Consider the following 14,790-nt stretch of genomic DNA (forward strand, 5'->3'; position numbering starts at 1 on the left):
CCCACCAGACAGAAAGCTGTGGGCGTATGGAGCAGACCGTCTGCGAAGTGCAGGTATCAGGCAGATCTACCCGAGCCGAATTCATCGTAATCAAAGGAAAGGGAGTACCGTTACTTGGCAAAGACACAGCAATGAAACTGGGCATACTCCAAATCGGAATCAATGCTGTAAGCGGCCACGCCGGGACTATAGATGAGGTCAAAGTTAACAGGTGCACTAAGAACAGCTCAGCTGTGAACGGTGACAAGGCCAAGCAGTACCAGCAGCAGTTTCCTAGGGTGTTCGGAGGCGTGGGTAAGCTGAAAACTGAGCAAGTTAAGCTCCACATCGACACCTCAGTTACGCCAGTTGCGCAGCCCCTTACACTGCAAAAACTGTGTTTAGACTCTAAACGTTTTTCTAAACACTTTTTTGCTATCAGTTTGTAAACATGTCCCATCGCTAAACACTTGCAGTGTTTAGCACCAAAACACTTGGTGTTTAGATATTAAACATTTGGTGTTTAGATATTAAACATTTGTTGTTTAGAAATGAACATTATGGTGTTTAGAAATTAAACATTACTGTGTTTAGAAATTAAACATGATAGTGTTTAGAAAATAAACACAACACTTCACAAAAGGAAACTGAAAATTCACTGATTCGTTTTCAATACACTTTTTTTTTATTTTACAACTTTTTAACTTATTCTAAGACATTTTGAACAAACTTTAACAAACTTTAATGTCCAACATTTTCATAATTTTGTTTGAAATTCATTTAGCATTTAAAGAAAATTAAATGAATTTAATTTTAGAAAAAAATCAATTAGTTTATGCTTTTAATTCAAATAGCTCATATTTCATTTCATTTTTTAATATACAAATTTTGTATTTAGCTTTTAAGCAATGCACAATTTCAACCTTTTAGTGTCCATAAAATGTTTCTTTTTCCTGAGGAACACATCTTGTGACACCATGCTCTTCTTCATTGAATGCTTGACATCCCATTTGAGTTGATTTTATTAAAAAGTGCACCTTTATAATCATTAAAAAAAGTACAGTCGAACCCTGATAAGAGCACCGTCAATACAACATCCTGCCAATATAGGTCTCGTTCAAATGACGTCATTTCCTACAGGCCATGAACTGACACAACAAATCCGTGAAAAAAGAGAACATTTTACAGCGACAAAATGTCCCAAAATCTGGTGCCTTTTTGTGCTGAAATAGCCGTAACACATCAGTGGTTTCTGCCTCAAATGACATCTTTTGCTTGAATATTCTCAATGGCATAAAAACATAAAAGGCACCAAAATATCAGGTAAAATGGCAAATGAAAATTGAAAATAAGATTAAATGGCACACATGCATTTTCAAGGATTGCATGTAAAATTACATTGCACATGGGCTCTTTAAAATAATAATTTCAGTTACACTTTGGATTTTGTATATTAATACACGTACTACATGTCAAAAAGGCTACTCATCATCCTAAATAACTTTTTTGTTTGCCAATGGAATTAAACCAAAATTTCAGATTTTGTAAAAAAAGGATGACACATTTTATGGAGCAAGTTTCATCAGTTTTGTGCAAGAGGGTGAGAATTATACGCCATACGAAAAAAAAAACTCACTTCAGAAAATTGATACTGTGCTGGAAACGGTGGCAGAAGGGGCATGCTGCTGCTGACAGCTTCTGTGAAGGAATGCAGGATCACTCCTGATGTCATTGCGCAACTCTACGATTGCATGTTGCGCCAACCGAAGGTATGCAATGACATCAGGGGTAATACGGCATTCCTTGCCACCGTCTCCAGCTCTATATCGAAAATGGAGGACGCCAAGTCGAAATTGGCAGATTATAATAGTGATTATTTTTTTTGGCGCATGGCGTATAAATCTCACCCTCTTGCACAAAGCTGATAAAAATTGCCCCATAAAATTTGTCATGCCTTGTTGACATGATCTGAAATTTGGTTTAATTTCATTGGTAAACAACAGAGTTTTAGGGTCAAAAGCAGGACTTTTTTCAACAATCTAGCTTCCCACCAATTTTCATGACAATAGGAACTTCCCTTATACATGTTTTTAAAAATGGAATTGTTGATGACATGAACATGACGTCAACAGTTTTAACATTCTAAAACTCCTAAGTGAACATAGCAAAGTTATTTAACATTTTTGGAAGTATTCAACTTTTATGTTGTTTTGATGTGCTTATTCAACATGTTGCAGGGACCGCAATCTTTTCTCAAATTTGAAGAAACTGCAAGACCGCTCAAATGGAGACAGTCTGTCTTTGAGCAAAAACAGTTGCAGGAAACCAAGAACCTGGTACTGTATTGGATACTGAAGGTCCCAGGCATAGTATGCTTGGGACAAGAACAGGACCATCTCCATCACATTTTTTGTGTCCCTCATCTCTACGACATTACCATCATGTAGAAGGAACCCATTGGACAGCTCATGATCGTCTTCATGTGATATGATGACTAGGCGGGGTGCCTCGCTAGCTACAGACGTGGGAATGTACGTGGCCTGGTTATAAAGAGAAACAGGGAGATAAACGAAAGAATCAATTACCATGTGTACAGAAGTAAGCTAGTTAGGGACCGATGGTTGCACACAGGTAAATTATAGACTTGTAGATGTCGCAGTTGGAATCTCATTTACATACAGCGCACTGATTGTGTGCACAACGTGTAATGCAAGTCAAACTTGAACTAATCGTATTATTTCATAGGACCCTATACCCACACAAATTACTTTTTTGTTCTTTTGTGGCATCACCCATAGAGATCATGGTATGACATCAATAATCATAGTGTGTTCATGCATCGAGTAACCCATAGAATTAAATTATAATCATAAGGACCTCTGCGCATGCCAACTACTAGCATTTGTCTAAATGTTATATTAGAGAATACCTACCCTGACAAAAGACATTTGATTAACTATTTGAAAATGTTGACCAGTCAAACACTGTCACAAACACATTTCTCTCTATGCACAGTAAACAAATAAGGTTTACTACACACTGCTGAGGGAACCCTTCACCAGACACTGTAGCACACAAAACTACCCCTGCCTATTACTCACCGACACGTCCGCAACCACCCCAGTACTATGTGGTTTCATTGTTTCTTACACGTAAATATTCTGTAATACAATATAGTGCAGGTGCTACAAGACATACAGCATAATGGGCTATCAGCAACCATTATCATGTATGTGCTTGTGCACTCTCAGGGGCAAGTTAATGTAAAGCATGTATGTATTTATTTATTGGATAATTTCTCAGGCAAAATATAAGACAACAAAAGAAAAGTTTGCACTTACTTTTTCCACCGATATTGCTGGTTGAAGTTTCTTGACCCTCTTGGTTATGGCAATCTTGGTGTCTACGTATTTAAGTAGTCCGATTTCACCCTCGGTGTTCTTAAAGTAAAAGAAGCGTTCCGAGATTTACTTCAATTATCAATTAAAGAAAAAATTGGGCATTAGAGGAGTGCCGGGTGCCTTGCAGAGTTGATGTGACAATAAGTCAATGATAACGGCAGACTGTTGCACCCCTATTTACAAAACAATCGATAATATAGGCAACACCTCAGTAATCAATTTGCCCTTGAAATCCGAGTCAGCCTTTCCTGATTTTGTTATTAATCATTAAAATTCTTTGAAAACCGTGCCTGCTTGTATTTAAGCCAACATATTGCCATCAATTATCAATATTTTTTTAGTAAAAAATCCGAAGATTTATTTTAGATTACAAATATCCTGCAACGGCACATCTCTAGATTTCTTTAATTAAAAAATAACCTGCGACAACACATCCCAAGATCTATCAAAGTTCAATAGTACATGTAGCACCTTCAATGATGATGAATTATCTAGTCTTCAAATCCACTGAGTGTAAGTTTTTTTTAAGTACATGTAAGACTTACCTCAAATCTATCCTGCTTGGTGCACTCCGTTACCATGTTGATTAGACTGGTTCAGTTTTGCTGTAAGCTAGCCTCTGACACTTCTGGTTGCCTTAGGAAGAATTCCCTCTTTATCTGCATACAATACATACAAAAAAGAAAATGTTTACAAACGCACTAACATAAACCCAATACATTCTGTACAATGTGTGCTTATGACAAATTACATCATGTCAGATTGATTATACAACTTGAAATACAGGTTGTAGTAAATGAGTTATTATGGGTGGCCATAAATACTCATGCATAACAAGCAAAATGTCAGTTAGCAAGTCATGAAATTTAATAGCATTTTCTTCATTTCCAAGTGGGATAAAGTTGTGCCTTTCTTCCAACTCAAAATGTATGTTTTAATACTTGAAATTATCCTCTTACGGCATAAAGCAATATTTTTTTGTTGAAATACAACATTCAATCAAATGTGGAAATAATAATTTAATTAGTCTTATATTTATAATGAAATTCTAAATCCCTTGCAGTTCCCTTGCAGTTAAAAGTTAAACAAGGTGTAAACTTACAAACTTTTCCTCCAAGAGGAAGGGATAGTCATGAAAAGTCGGTTTCTCCCTCTTGCGCAAGTTAAAGGTCAGTTTTTGGAGATGTCCAATTTTGGCCTTGTCAGGCTTGTCCTTCTGCAGTTCAGAGAGCAGATCGGCTTTCAAGAGCTCTTCAGGGCTGTCTCCATCAGCTACAGGAATTATTTGGAAAAATCAAATCTACAAAGAGTTAAAGCCTATGAAAACAATTGAAAAACTGGTCTGTTACTTGAATAAATTTGCCTACATCCTGAATTTGTTCATAAAAAAGTAGCCCGGTATCTTTGGTTTTAGGGATGTGTTAAAATATGTTTTATATCAACACGTGTAAAGTCAGTCAACAAAAAAAAAAAAAAAACACAGTTTAACATTAAGCACCTAATCATTAAAGGCTGTGCCCAATACACGTTAACATGCACATGATCTCAAAAATATGCATGTAATTTGTTCTTTTTGGTATTTTAATTGTCTTTTTGTTTTGGTTTGCATGGTTTATTGTCAATTAATGCCACATTTATGTCAGCAGTCTCTTTCAGAAATTATTGTTTCATCCATTTTCTTTGATAAGGACCTTGACAAGTATCACATTTAGTCTGCTAAACCACTCAAAGCTCAAATATGAGATCCATTGTTATCCAAACATAATTTTGTATCAATATGTTATGTGCATTTTGTTCCCAACTGGCAAGCAATTTTGACTAGTACATTGCAACTGCTTGGCAAACTGGCAAACTTCTTGCCAAAATAGATGGGCAGGTTGCTACTGGCCAGTTAATACAATGGAGACAAGCTGCAGGGTATTCCTTCTACAGCTTTTTTTGTATGCTGAAAGAGCATGTTAGCCATGTTTAATAAATATGATCTTATTGATACATGTAGATATCCGAATGTTTGAATAACTTACTCAACTTGAATTGTTTTTACTATATTTACCTAAATACATACACCTGAACCTTAACGACATCGCACTTTGTTTATAGGTGCGCCTAATTCTTATGGGAGCGCATGAAACTACCATAAAAAGCGCATGTATACATACAAAGCATGACATTCTAAATTTAACAATGCATTTACAACAAGCCTCACCCTCAACTCACTTCAATAATGGGATCTCACCTTCAAAACTGTAATCAGCTGCTGCCACGGCAGTCCTTTTAGTTGTAGCTGGTTGTTTGGTTTGTTCCATCTTCCTTTTTCTGGTCCATCTTATGTTCCTCATCTTCTGGGAAAGTCTCTTTACAAAGTGATTCTGAAAATTACAGTAACGGGAAGAATTATAGGAATGGGAGCAATCAATGTTTGAAAAAATGTCATGCCATTTACAGCTAATACTGACTTGATGAGTAATGCATTTATAGATTTGTGGAATTCATCCAACAATATTAATCTGTATGTTTTACGAATCAGGTATTTCAAATCATGTACATGTTTACTATATTAAGTGGTAAAAGATGATGGAATTTGGATGTTGCACAAAAGACACAGTTTTACATTTTCTCAATGAGATCTGCACAACAGGCTTTAAAATGATGTGATATTAAAACAACGAATGCCATCAAGAAAAAAGTTACTGTCAACAAAAAAAGTGCTACCTGAAACTTTATGATTAAGACAATCAGTAATATCACTTAAGTTGATTTTTTTCCCTCGAATATTCAAACTGGCAAAAAGCTATTTGAATATTTAGTTGATCATCGCATACGCAGCATATTTGGCACAGCCCTAAAACTGGAACACCCACATTAAACCAGTTCGCACTGGAGGCGTGTATACACGCTAGCGGTTTGTGGTATTTGGAACGAATGACAGATGAACACGCAGGGTGCGAGGCTGGAAATATCTGTCAGTGACCTGCTCGCAGCAAGCGAGGCCGGAAATATCAGTGTGCTACCCGAGAGTGATGGCTGCAACCCGCCTGGCATTGAGATCGAGTGACAATAAATCCCCCGTCTTCAAGTTGTTCCGTTTTTTGTCAAAATAATCCCGGCATGAACTGGTTAAGACGTTCATGAGCATGGATGTGATGTAAGTGAATAATATCAGCGAACAATTTTTGACATAAATATGTACATGTATTACATACCCATGGTTTTTTGCCATGCTCCTCAAAGAGTATGCAAGGCCAACGCTCGCTGACAAGCCTTCCTACATCATCGTACTCTGATGGTGCTTTCATGTCATGATGTTTCAAAATGAAGTAAGCGGTCTCTGCGATGAGTGCATCCCAGTCTGCCATGATGTTCCCACTTTTCAGTGCACTCACGACACGGTCCGAGTATTGTGGCCATGTTTGCGGTGTGGTGAACATGTTCCACATAGGAGCTAATACAAAATTAAAAATAAAATAAAAAGATAATTACATTGCTGTACGCCGTAGGCCACCTAGTTTGGGATTTAAAGCAGTCATTTTGAAGAAAACAATAAAAGAAAGCCGCTTTCAAAGATGTGTCAATCCATGAATGGGTGCACGCACGCATTGACACAACACACACATGCCCGGTTGTTACATTTATTCGTCAGATCAGTGCAGTGTAGCTGCAATCGGTTGAATGAGAAGGTGTACCAGACACTTATTTCAGGAGTAATTCAAAACATGAATACATACAGATTCACTGAGCTAGAATTTAATCAGTTCAATAATTGTAATTGTAAAGCAATATACGTCATCTTTAGATTTTAAGCACTTTTGTTGCTTCAAACAGAAAACCTGCAAAAATGACAAATGATTACCCTACCTTAAACCGGAAGTGATGGTCAGTATAAAGCAAGAGAGTATTATAAAATTGGACACTTAAGGCCCCCTAAGATCCACAGAAGATTAATCCAGTTATGTGCAGAGAGATTATCCTACTAAACTAAATTTCACTGGTGTCAGGCTTTCCTTGCAACTTCCAAGACATTTGATGCCATGTTCTGTACATTACCACTTCACGATGCTTTGAAGGTATTAAAAAGAATACTTTCAATATCTTCAGTGTCAGCCGCCAATAGAGCGCTTGCTAGAAATGGATTGACCGATCAACATGCAACGGCAGTTTCAATAAAATACTTACTCTTTGGGGTTTCCAGCCTACTTGAAGGGCCTTGAAGGGCAACATCAGAAGACTCTAGATCCTGATGACTACCCGCCTCTTCTGCTACATCGTCTCCCCCTGCACCAACAGACGCCATACTCGGACTTGAAAGCTTGCTGATGTCCAAGATCCTTGGGGCCATTGGAGCTGCTGTTAGCTGTGACCTCACATCTGGTGATTGGAGTACTCCAGGCAGATCAGAATCACCTTCTGGGCCCGTGGCTTCCTCTGCACTTAGAGGTGCATTAAGTTCGCTTTGAACCTATAGAGGAAAGAGTGTAGGACTCCTTCAAAATTTTAACCTTATAACTCCCTATCATCTTCAAATAGGAACTGGACAAAGTCCATCAAAATCAATCAATCACTGTGTGTCCAATACAAAAAATGTACATGGCATAATGGAATCCAGCACTTGTGTCATTCAAAACGTTTAGTATCCATGGCACAGGGCCAGTATTAATTGGGTTCAATGCTTTATGCCTCTTGGCTGCAAAAAATTAAGCGGCAAAGGACTCAGCTGATAATTTTGTCTCCAACTCTCCTTGTAACGTGTGTAAGTCTGTGTGTCTTTCCCCACCGTTGTTTTGACTAGCGAGAGAGAATGTCCAGGGCCTTCGTGCAATTGAATTCCTAATAAGTAGATTCTTGGCTCTGGGCTGTGTGCACAGAGAATTGGTAATTTACTCCGTAACCGATTCTTTTGTAGCCAGAAGCGAGCATAGCGGGTACCTGCTTCTTGAAAAGATTGGACTCGAGGTTCCGGTTCCCACATTGGACACGGGTAGAACCGGGAAGTATCCGGAACCATCCAATGTGCATTCCTCGTTTAAGGCCAATAATATTATATATATTTCTGCTTCCGATTACATGACATTAAAAAAAAAGGGTAGGTACCAGTAGGTAGGGAAATTGTGTTTTTTGCCATTGTTTTTTGTGTACGATCAAATTGAGGCCTCTGCGTGTAGTCAAGGGTAAAAGGTATAAATAGGGTTGGTAAGGAAACCAGAAGCAGAACTATTTTATTTTTGCCTAATTACATGACTTAATAACTATAACTTACCATCATCACCTTCCTGACATATCCCACCTTCCCTGGAAACATTCTGAAAAGGGCATCTTCAGTAAGGCTGAGAAAAACTGAAGAGTCTACACCATTCTCTGCAACATATGCAACAGAAATCAACTAAATGTAAGTAAATCAAGTACATGTAACCTCATTCAGTGAACTACTTTTGCAAAAGAAAACAATATGATATTCCATTGCTTCCTTACATATCCACTTTTATTTTAAAAATTACTTGTACGTCAAGTTTAGATTGACCCTGCAGATTTTGGGAATCTATTTTTATTCTCCAGTGAGGTTTTCATGAGAATCCATGAAATTCTCGCACAAAAATCTACTGCATAAACTTTGATTAATGAAAATGACGTTGATTCTTGCACATCTGTTTAACAAGAATCATTTTCAGAATCAATGTTCAATATTCTTGCGCAAATGTAATTTACAAGTATGGTTAAGTGCTTGGGTAAGTACATGTACATGTATAACACTCTTTCAACTCTTATCCTAACCCTACATAGCATTTGCAGTGGGGTAGGGAGGTTTCACTCACCTACTGCTACAACTGCCATACATCATCAACATTTTGAAGCATCACATACTTGGTCCTGTCCACTGTATGCACAAGCTGGGGCCAGTGATATGTTAGGTCAGTTTCTGGCTTCAATGCCACAGTTTTCACTTCACCAGTGTTGGCAACACTGAAAGCATTTAGATGTGAATTGAAAGCAACTGTTTCTAGTTCCTCACAAATAAAATATGTGGCTTTGTTGAAGATCAGGATCTCATCAATTGTAATGAACTTTGGATACTCCCACTGGGGACATTCTTTTATCAGTATGGTGCCAGCTGTGTATCGATGACCACGAGAAATTAGCTCTGTAGTTTTCAATGCTTGGTGTGCACAAACATCCTCTGAATCTCCATACTCTCTCTGAATCATAGAATGGCGGAATTCCCTGTCAGCAATACTGCAAGTATGCCCTTCCTTAACAATGTCATCCTCTGAAAGGTATGCATGTGAGGCCGAGCCATCAGCATTGAACTGCTGCAAGCACATTTTGTACTGGTGTTGAACAGTCACCGATTTGTGGATGGCCTTGAAGTTTCTATATTTCTTGTCTTTGCACTCGCCATGTTTACCTTCTAGCCGCATACACGAATGATTTCTTGCTGGTCCAAAATCACATATCTGCTTTGGTATGTGACTGAGATAGTGCATTTTTGGTGTGATTGGCCTTTCTGGGTAGAGCCGTCTAAATGCAGAATGATGGGTTGCGATGAGAAGCTGCAGTGTGTTCACAGTTCGAGTTGAAGCTACCGATGAAAATGTGAGCAGCGTAATTTGTATCAGTCTTAGGTAGTTGATCCACTTCTCATCTGTTTCTGGTATGAAGTTTCCAATCATGAAAGGAAGGAGCACAAGAAGGTTCTTCATTGACTGAGCAGTTTGCTGTAACTTGCTATCAGACTGCACATTATCCCGTGAAATTTCAACAGGTTGATCTTTCTTCTCTTCTCGCGTGTATTCAAAGCTCCTAATGATAGCATTAAGTTTTGCGATAGTGAAGAACTTCATTTCAACACAGTGAACTAGTAGTAGTTTAGTTTCCATTGGAATTATCCCCTCCAGCAGGACATGCATAGGGTCTTGCAGAATGCACTTTGTTGCCTTGAATTCTGGAACATCCAAAAATTCTGATCTTCTAGTTACTCCGTACATCTTTGACCAGTATTTTCTGGCTTGTCTTGTCATTTCACTTGTTAGATTCTCGCACCTTTCAAGATGTTCATTTTCATCCCTCAGTGGTGATGGAATGATTATCGAGTTGTTCTCTAGTTCTTCATGCGTGACTTCACATGTTCGACATGGCTTGTATGCTTTGCCTACTCCCTCTTTAAATCCTCCCATCAACTGTGCTGCTGGGGTATCACCTAATACAAAGGCTAGCTTTCCTTTGATTTGTGTTCTTTGTTTGGCACCCGTTGGAGAAACTGTTGTCATTACTACTCCGTCATACAGTTGTTGAAAACACTTTTTACAATTTTCCAAGATCTTGCCAAATCCATATGTTTTCAAGTCTGCAGTTTTTGCCATAGCAACAAGCTGGATTGCCTCAAGTTTTGTTCTGAGATGTGGAGGAATGTTCAACAATACATAGTAGAATGCAGTCAATTTATGAGTTTTTCGATGACTTCCTATTGGGTTTGCTAATTCAAAGTCATCCGAGTACAGAGCAAATGCCAGTGCTTGTGGATTCTGTTGTAAGTATGGATCTGATTGAAAGTACAATCCATCGAACACATCTTCCATTAAGTCTGATCCAAAGTCAGTAACTGTATGTGTCATGATATGCTTACTCACAGACGGACACTTCAACAGTGCCTGCAGTGATCCAATAATGGGTACATAGCAACCATATACGTCTACCTTTTCAACACGATATAATGATCTTTTGGCTGAATTGTGTATTCCTTGTTTATTTTTGTAGATCTCACCAAGTTTGATCTTCTCTGGTTCTATTAGGTTAAATCTTTTTTTCCAACTTTTTTTCAAGAGGTATGTGGAGTTCAGTCCATGAAAAATAGGTTGTTTGCAACCAACCAAACCATCAATCTCTTCTTGTGTTAATTTATTTGTCTCACATAATTTGGCTATTAGTTCATCAAGTTTCTGGTTGACCAAATATTCAGTTGACATTTGAACTTCGTTGAGTCCACTCTCAGACATGTAACACATCGACTTCAATTTCAGCATATAGTAGGATGCCGCATGATCATGTGTGCTCTCAAACTCATCTTCTGCATTCTCCATAGGATCCTCAAAATCTTCAGTTCCAACATCATTTTCTCTTTGCGTAGTACACACCTCAATATCAATGTTGTCATGCTTCCTGCTGACATGGGACTTAAAACTGCCGTAGTTTTTAAATGATGCTCCACAACCTACTACACTGCAGTGCACGATAAATCGCAGGGGCATTTCGGTGACATTTCACTAGATGTTTAACAAGTTCCTTAAGGCTTGCAGAGAAGAAGGGGCACATTGCACAGGAATGTACATTTTCCATTGCATTTGTTTCGCAATGTGCTACAACTATTTGCTATCATTGGTTCATCATGTGCTCCGTGCACCAACACAAGAGGGCGTGTGTTTACCACTTTTGAGAGCCACTTGGATGGGACACCTTACTGGACTGGTTCATCATGCGCGAAGTACGCACAACTCATTTATTCTGAATGTGCACAAAGCTAAGCCATAGCGTCTTCACGCATGAGCGTCAGGCGTCGTCGGCACATGAATATGTTTGAATTTTACTTTCGATGGTCTCGCAGACTAATCACCCCGGCCCCCTCCCCAAATAACTTTGGATCATTCAAAATATGCAGTGGTCATGGACCGTATGGACAGGAACCGATCTAGGTCTCCCCCAACTCTCCTTTTCTGGCTGTTGAAGGGGTACTTGTGCACGGAGCCCACTTCCATTCCGATGATAATGACACATGCTCGCTGCGACCAATGAAAGGAAAAACAAAAACAAAGTTTAACATTTCAGGGGTCGATGGGTGTTTCTAGTTCTTTAAATCTTTGTAGAGAACTAACAAAGTACGTGATGTGATTCTGAGGATCTTTGCATATATGTGCGATGATGAAGTTCATGCGTGGCCTATTTTATTTTTAAAGTACATTTACAAAAGTGCAATAATAAAAATAAAACGTTACACGGAAACAATATCCCACACACCATGAACATTCTGCGTCCAATTGCACTAGCGTACACATTAGTGCTAGGCTCAGTGTACATGTACATCTGTACAATTGTACCATTGCAAGTTGATTCGAACGTATTCGCTCATGCGGAGACACGGTGGCTATTTACTAAATTTGCACATTCAGAAAGTTGTGAGTTCTTCTCAAGTGGCTCTCAAAAGTGGTAAAAAACACGCCCTCTTTCATTGGCGCACAGAGCCCGTGATGAACCAATGATAGCAAATATTGGACTTGTACATGTACATGTATTTGCAAAACAAACGCAATGGAAATTGTACATTCCTGTACAGTACTATGAATATGCATTATTCAGTTCATGACCTCATGTTTGTATGGCCATAGGCCAGCCGCGCCACACGCCCGACAAACATCATAAACTGCAATGCCCTAGCACGTCGGCATAATGCATACATTACAACGCGGCCGCCATTTTGAAATCGCATGAAGGACATTTTCGGGAACGATATTTGTGGAAGATGATGACTGAAAGTCGTCTTTTGGCCAGATAGATGGATGAAAATATTGGGACCAAAGAACGTTTTTTTCGAAAAGGTATGAGTTCCTCTCTGACTAGGAACCTTAACTTTGGAAATTTTTGTCCTGGATGAGAAGATATATAATTTTGATCAAAATTGGTAGCAAAGTTGCTACATTAGAGTTCAGCGTTAAGGGGAGCGTTGGCGGTCTGGCTGTACTACAGAGCTTGCGATAGTACTGTACGGTCAGATGCAGTCGGGCTAGTTGCAAACAACCTATTTTTCATGGACTGAACTCCACATACCTCTTGGGAAAAAGTTGGAATTTTGTTTTTAACCTATTGAACCGGAAAAGATTAACTCAGTGAGATCTACAAAAATAAACAAGGAATTAATACACAATTCAGCAAAAAGACGTGCATACTGTTCGTATTCTTTTTTTTTAAATGTCTGCGACCCAACCTGACATTTTAAAACCAGCACAAATAATAATAATTTAATTCAGTGCTGCAATTTTTCACAAAAATTAGACATCTGATAAAGGCAGCACTTTCTGATTATGCGCCTATCAATTGTTTCCCCCAACTCTCCCCTCTCGGGCTGCCCCACCCAAGACGTAGGGATTGTCACTTTTGAAGTGACAAAATCCCCACCCCTCGGGCAAAATTGAAGTGACAATAAGTGACTGCCTTTAATTCTATTAATACGCCAACGTTAACAGTGAAATTTGAGTGACCAAAATCCCCACCCTGGGGCATGAAAAACGTGACCAAATCCTGACATCAGACCTTGGGCAGCGCGGGGTGGGATGGTGTGGGTAGCCCCACTAGTGTGGCCGAGGTATGCTGCGCTGAACCTCTAGCCACACACCAGGGTATTGCACACTACTGAGGAGGTTCTCAAAAACATTACGCACATTTTCTTACACGTATTTTATGATGTTTTAGCTTTCACTTCTGAGATGCTTAGGTGTAATAATATCCAATTTTCCGAATTTTTTTAAAATCTTTCTGGAGCCCATATGCACGCGAAAATCGTCGGTTGATGGCAGCCATTTTGAATGTACGAAGCGATGACCCCAAAGCTGTGACGTCGCGCTTATGCAAATCATCTTCTTGCTCAACAGGCGCGCGAGTTGTGATGCGATGGCATCACGAGGCCACGTGATAATTGCTGCGGATAATTTGGTATCGCACTGACGCTCCGGACACTCCACATGTCCAGATAGATGTACAATTCCAAATAATTAGCAGTGTTTATCACATGGTCTCATGATTAGCCCGTCTGACGCCACCCGCACGCCTGATGGCCTGATCCGACAAGATCGATTTGCATAAGCGCGACGTTACAGCTTTGGGGTATCGTTTTGTACATTCAAAATGGCTGCCATTAACAGACGACTTTTGCGTGCATATTGGAAAAATTAGATATTATTACACCAAAGCATCTCAGAAGTGAAAGCTGAGACATCATAAAATACAACCATGTAAGAAAATTTGCGTAATATTTTTGAGAACCTCCTCAGGAGTGTGCAATACCCTGGTGTGTGGCCAGAGGTTCAACGCAGCATACCGCGGCCACACTAGTGGGGCTAGGGTGGGGGAAGCATTTGAAAGCGCATTAGCCTAGAAAGAGGGTGAGTGAGTATGCTTCTTTATGCAAAAATAAACTATGCCTACAAACTAACCCTAAATGTGAAATGGTGCCTGGTGGAAGTGTGGCCTTTATTTACAGAGGTAGGCCTAGGGCTAGGCCTAGACTTAGCCCAGGTGGACACCCTTTCCTCCCTACGTTACGGAGGGAGTCCAGGATATGAAGTGCGTCGATTATGATAATGAGTCACATTTGTAAACACATACATGTGCATTTCGAACTGTAAAAGGGAATCAGGAACCAGCTTGAACTGGT

The 14,790-nt window shown here is 39.2% G+C and overlaps 2 protein-coding genes across 2 annotated transcripts; both read right to left on the reverse strand.

The window, feature by feature from the left end:
- Window positions 1–1,542: 1,542 nt before the first annotated feature.
- Window positions 1,543–8,676, reverse strand: LOC119733865. Its single transcript, XM_038207231.1, has 8 exons — window positions 8,635–8,676; window positions 7,554–7,836; window positions 6,584–6,822; window positions 5,617–5,749; window positions 4,483–4,652; window positions 3,926–4,039; window positions 3,321–3,419; window positions 1,543–2,519 (listed from the first exon to the last, which is right to left on the reverse strand). Exons 1-6 carry the CDS (start codon window positions 8,674–8,676, stop codon window positions 3,977–3,979), a joined length of 930 nt encoding a protein of 309 aa, XP_038063159.1. The 3' UTR covers window positions 1,543–2,519; window positions 3,321–3,419; window positions 3,926–3,976.
- An 11-nt stretch (window positions 8,677–8,687) lies between these two features.
- LOC119734056 lies at window positions 8,688–11,275 on the reverse strand. Its single transcript, XM_038207428.1, has 2 exons — window positions 9,188–11,275; window positions 8,688–8,732 (listed from the first exon to the last, which is right to left on the reverse strand). The coding sequence occupies exon 1, from the start codon at window positions 10,982–10,984 to the stop codon at window positions 9,194–9,196; it is 1,791 nt and encodes a 596-aa protein (XP_038063356.1). The 5' UTR covers window positions 10,985–11,275; the 3' UTR covers window positions 8,688–8,732; window positions 9,188–9,193.
- Between the last annotated feature and the right edge of the window lie 3,515 nt (window positions 11,276–14,790).

This window comes from Patiria miniata, unplaced genomic scaffold, assembly GCF_015706575.1.
Source record: "Patiria miniata isolate m_02_andy unplaced genomic scaffold, ASM1570657v1 HiC_scaffold_26, whole genome shotgun sequence".
NCBI classification, from domain to species: domain Eukaryota; kingdom Metazoa; phylum Echinodermata; class Asteroidea; order Valvatida; family Asterinidae; genus Patiria; species Patiria miniata.

Bases quoted from the DNA above. Each gene is read 5' to 3' on its own strand.
- LOC119733865 (XM_038207231.1), bottom strand. From the start codon at position 8,676: ATGTTTCCAGGGAAGGTGGGATATGTCAGGAAGGTGATGATG. The intron at 7,837-8,634 runs GTAAGTTATAGT...TTTCCTCTATAG, and splicing joins ATGTCAGGAAGGTGATGATG to GTTCAAAGCGAACTTAATGC. The intron at 6,823-7,553 runs GTAAGTATTTTA...ATTTTGTATTAG, and splicing joins TAGGCTGGAAACCCCAAAGA to CTCCTATGTGGAACATGTTC.
- LOC119734056 (XM_038207428.1), bottom strand. From the start codon at position 10,984: ATGACACATACAGTTACTGACTTTGGATCAGACTTAATGGAAGATGTG.